General features: G+C 42.5%; 1 protein-coding gene across 1 annotated transcript in view; it reads left to right on the top strand.

The window, feature by feature from the left end:
* Positions 1-218: 218 nt before the first annotated feature.
* Positions 219-2,501, top strand: part of LOC102042435 (amine oxidase [flavin-containing] B) — a gene marked incomplete at its 5' end in the record, with an annotated part of 35,180 nt that continues 32,897 nt past the window's right edge. The window contains 2 exons of the mRNA XM_031065091.1: positions 219-313; positions 1,065-1,202. Coding sequence (XP_030920951.1) covers positions 219-313; positions 1,065-1,202 — 233 coding nt within the window. The remainder of the gene's footprint in view (positions 314-1,064; positions 1,203-2,501) is intronic.

The raw sequence follows: 2,501 nt of genomic DNA, 5'->3' as shown, positions 1-2,501 counted from the left end.
GGACAACAAACTGTTTAATCAGATGACTTCAGTTCCTTTTAATGATTATTGGGTTTTGAGGGTTTTAATTCCACCACCTCACCACTCTGGCATAGTGTTTGAATGAAAAATTCAGGATTTGGATGGACAGCTATGAGAGTATTTACATATGAAGTCACAGAAGCTGTGCAGTGCATACACAGAAGTATTCTTTAATTGCTTTTCTTTTTATCTTTTAGGTCTCTCAGCAGCCAAGCTACTGACTGAGTCAGGCTTGAATGTGGTGCTGCTGGAAGCCAATGACAGAGTTGGTGGAAGAACTTTCACCGTAAGGGTAATTATCCCCAGAGCCATTTGTATACCACAAATTCATACTTACAGAGTGTGCCATGTGGGGGGAAATTTCTAGAGCATCAGCAGGTGGGAAATTTCCTGGTGTTGTACCTATAAGAGAAGGGAAAGACTGGCATGATGGTGGGGACAGAATATTTCTGTGATCTTTGGGCTCTGGAGTCATTCACCTGGGAAGGAGAACACAATGAGCTAGGTTTCAGAATAATTTCCTGGGGAAAGACACTGCAGAAATCCCTATGGAAGAAGCACACATGAGGCCAACCATGCTGTGAAGAGTGTTGAGCTGAGCTGTGGCACCCCTGTCACTCTGCCCATTAGAAAATCTTGCCTGTGCTGCTTCCTAGGACAGTGTGTTTTAAACTGGTCATTGGTGAGATGCCTGACCGGGCAAGAGCTGCACAGATGTCTTTGACTCTCTCCTCTTTCTGCCTGCCAGGCTCTTTCCTCTTTTTAAGGCTGTAATGTAACAATGGGTCACTATTCTGGTTATGAACTCCAAATGACAATCAACATGCTGGTTATGAACTCAGTAATCACCACACCAGAACTCTACCAAAGAATTTGTTTTCCATGGGGAGAAGAATCTTAGCCAAAATGCCCTGGGAGTATTTTACTTCCTTTCATTCCTCTGGATTGCTCTTTTAACCTGTATGCTATTTACAAAGGGCTTATCTCTTTTGGTTTTGGTTTTTTTTTCTTCCCTTTTGTGTGTGTTGTGTGTGATAAACCAGAACAAGCAAGTTAAATACGTGGACCTTGGAGGGGCTTATGTGGGGCCAACACAGAATCGTCTCCTGAGGCTCTCTAAAGAGCTGGGAATAGAGACATACAAAGTGAATGAAGTTGAGCACTTGATTCACCATGTCAAGGTAAGAGATGCTCCCAAGCTGCCGCTGTAAACATGAACATTGTAGTGATGTCCTTTCTCCTTGTTTCCCACTCTTGCTGCAGTGGAGAATACCCGTTTGAGTCTGCAGCATCTGAGTTTGTTGGTTAAAAAAAGTGTGTTGATAATGAAATCACAAAAAAATTTCTATACTAGTATAAATTATGACACACACACATCTTTATTTGTGTACCCTGTGGGTGCCTCCTGTTAGCTCATGCTGTGGTTCAGGTTAAATGAAAATTCTCAAAAAACTTCCTTACTTTAACGCTGTGTTTCATTATGTGCTTAGGAGAAGCCATTCTGCAATGACTGGCAAAATATTTGTAGGTGGTGTTTGATCAAAGGGTAAAGACATTGACAGTTTTTAAACTGTGACTCTTCTGTGCAGGCCAGCTCTGATACGCACTGCCCAGGGTGTCTGAAAATCCCTTTCAGAAGTCCTGGAGGCATTTCCAAGCAGGCTGAAAGTCTCTCAGGATGGGTTTCCTAAACCAGTGACATTTATTATGCTGATGAAAGAAACGTGAAAGGCTGTGTCTGGTTGTGCTGATGGGGAGACTTAACATGCAGGGTAGCAAAATAGTAACTGCAAAAGGCACTGGGAATCAGACAACCTTGTGGAGGCAGATCTGAGCCTCCACATGGTCTGAAATAGAACAGCTATGGCAAAGCTGTTAAAAAGCCCACGGATTCTCAGTAGGCATTCTCCAAAAGAGCATCCTTTCTCCTTTCCTGATATAGACCAGTGCTGCACTTGCACAGAAAGGAAACTTTCCTTGTTAGACCCAAGGACGTTAACTCTGGGTTTCGTTGGATGCTTAGGAAAAGCCATTGGGCAATGACTAGCAAAATATTTGTAGTTGATGTTTGATCAAAGGTTAAAGACATTGGCAGTTTTAAAAACAGCAATAGAGAAAATATGTCCTGTCATGTTTTCCCTTATTTTTTTTCCACTCAATTGTTATTAAAAAAAAAGTGTTCTCAAAGTGATTTGCTGTAGTGACTGTAATTACCATTTCTGTGGTAGAACTAATGGATACTTCCACGCTGCTCTATTTTGTGTGCCTCTGGCATCATCCTCAGAGCCAAATTTTCTGTCTGTTCACAGTATTTAACTCTCAAATCTCCCTAGCAGTGATAGGAGGTCATGCCACGAGGGGGAACACTTGACATGGCCAGTCAGGATGCCCGGCATTCCAAAATACTGCCAGAAATCACTGTTTATTGGGGTTGTTCCCAGTGAAGTGTTGAAAGTCTCCAAGAAGAGAGATCCCAGCTG

The sequence above is a fragment of the Geospiza fortis genome, unplaced genomic scaffold (genome assembly GCF_000277835.1).
Source record: "Geospiza fortis unplaced genomic scaffold, GeoFor_1.0 scaffold133, whole genome shotgun sequence".
Lineage (NCBI taxonomy): Eukaryota > Metazoa > Chordata > Aves > Passeriformes > Thraupidae > Geospiza > Geospiza fortis.
Note: the sequence above shows the minus strand (reverse complement) of the source record. Positions and strands in the feature narration are given on the sequence as shown.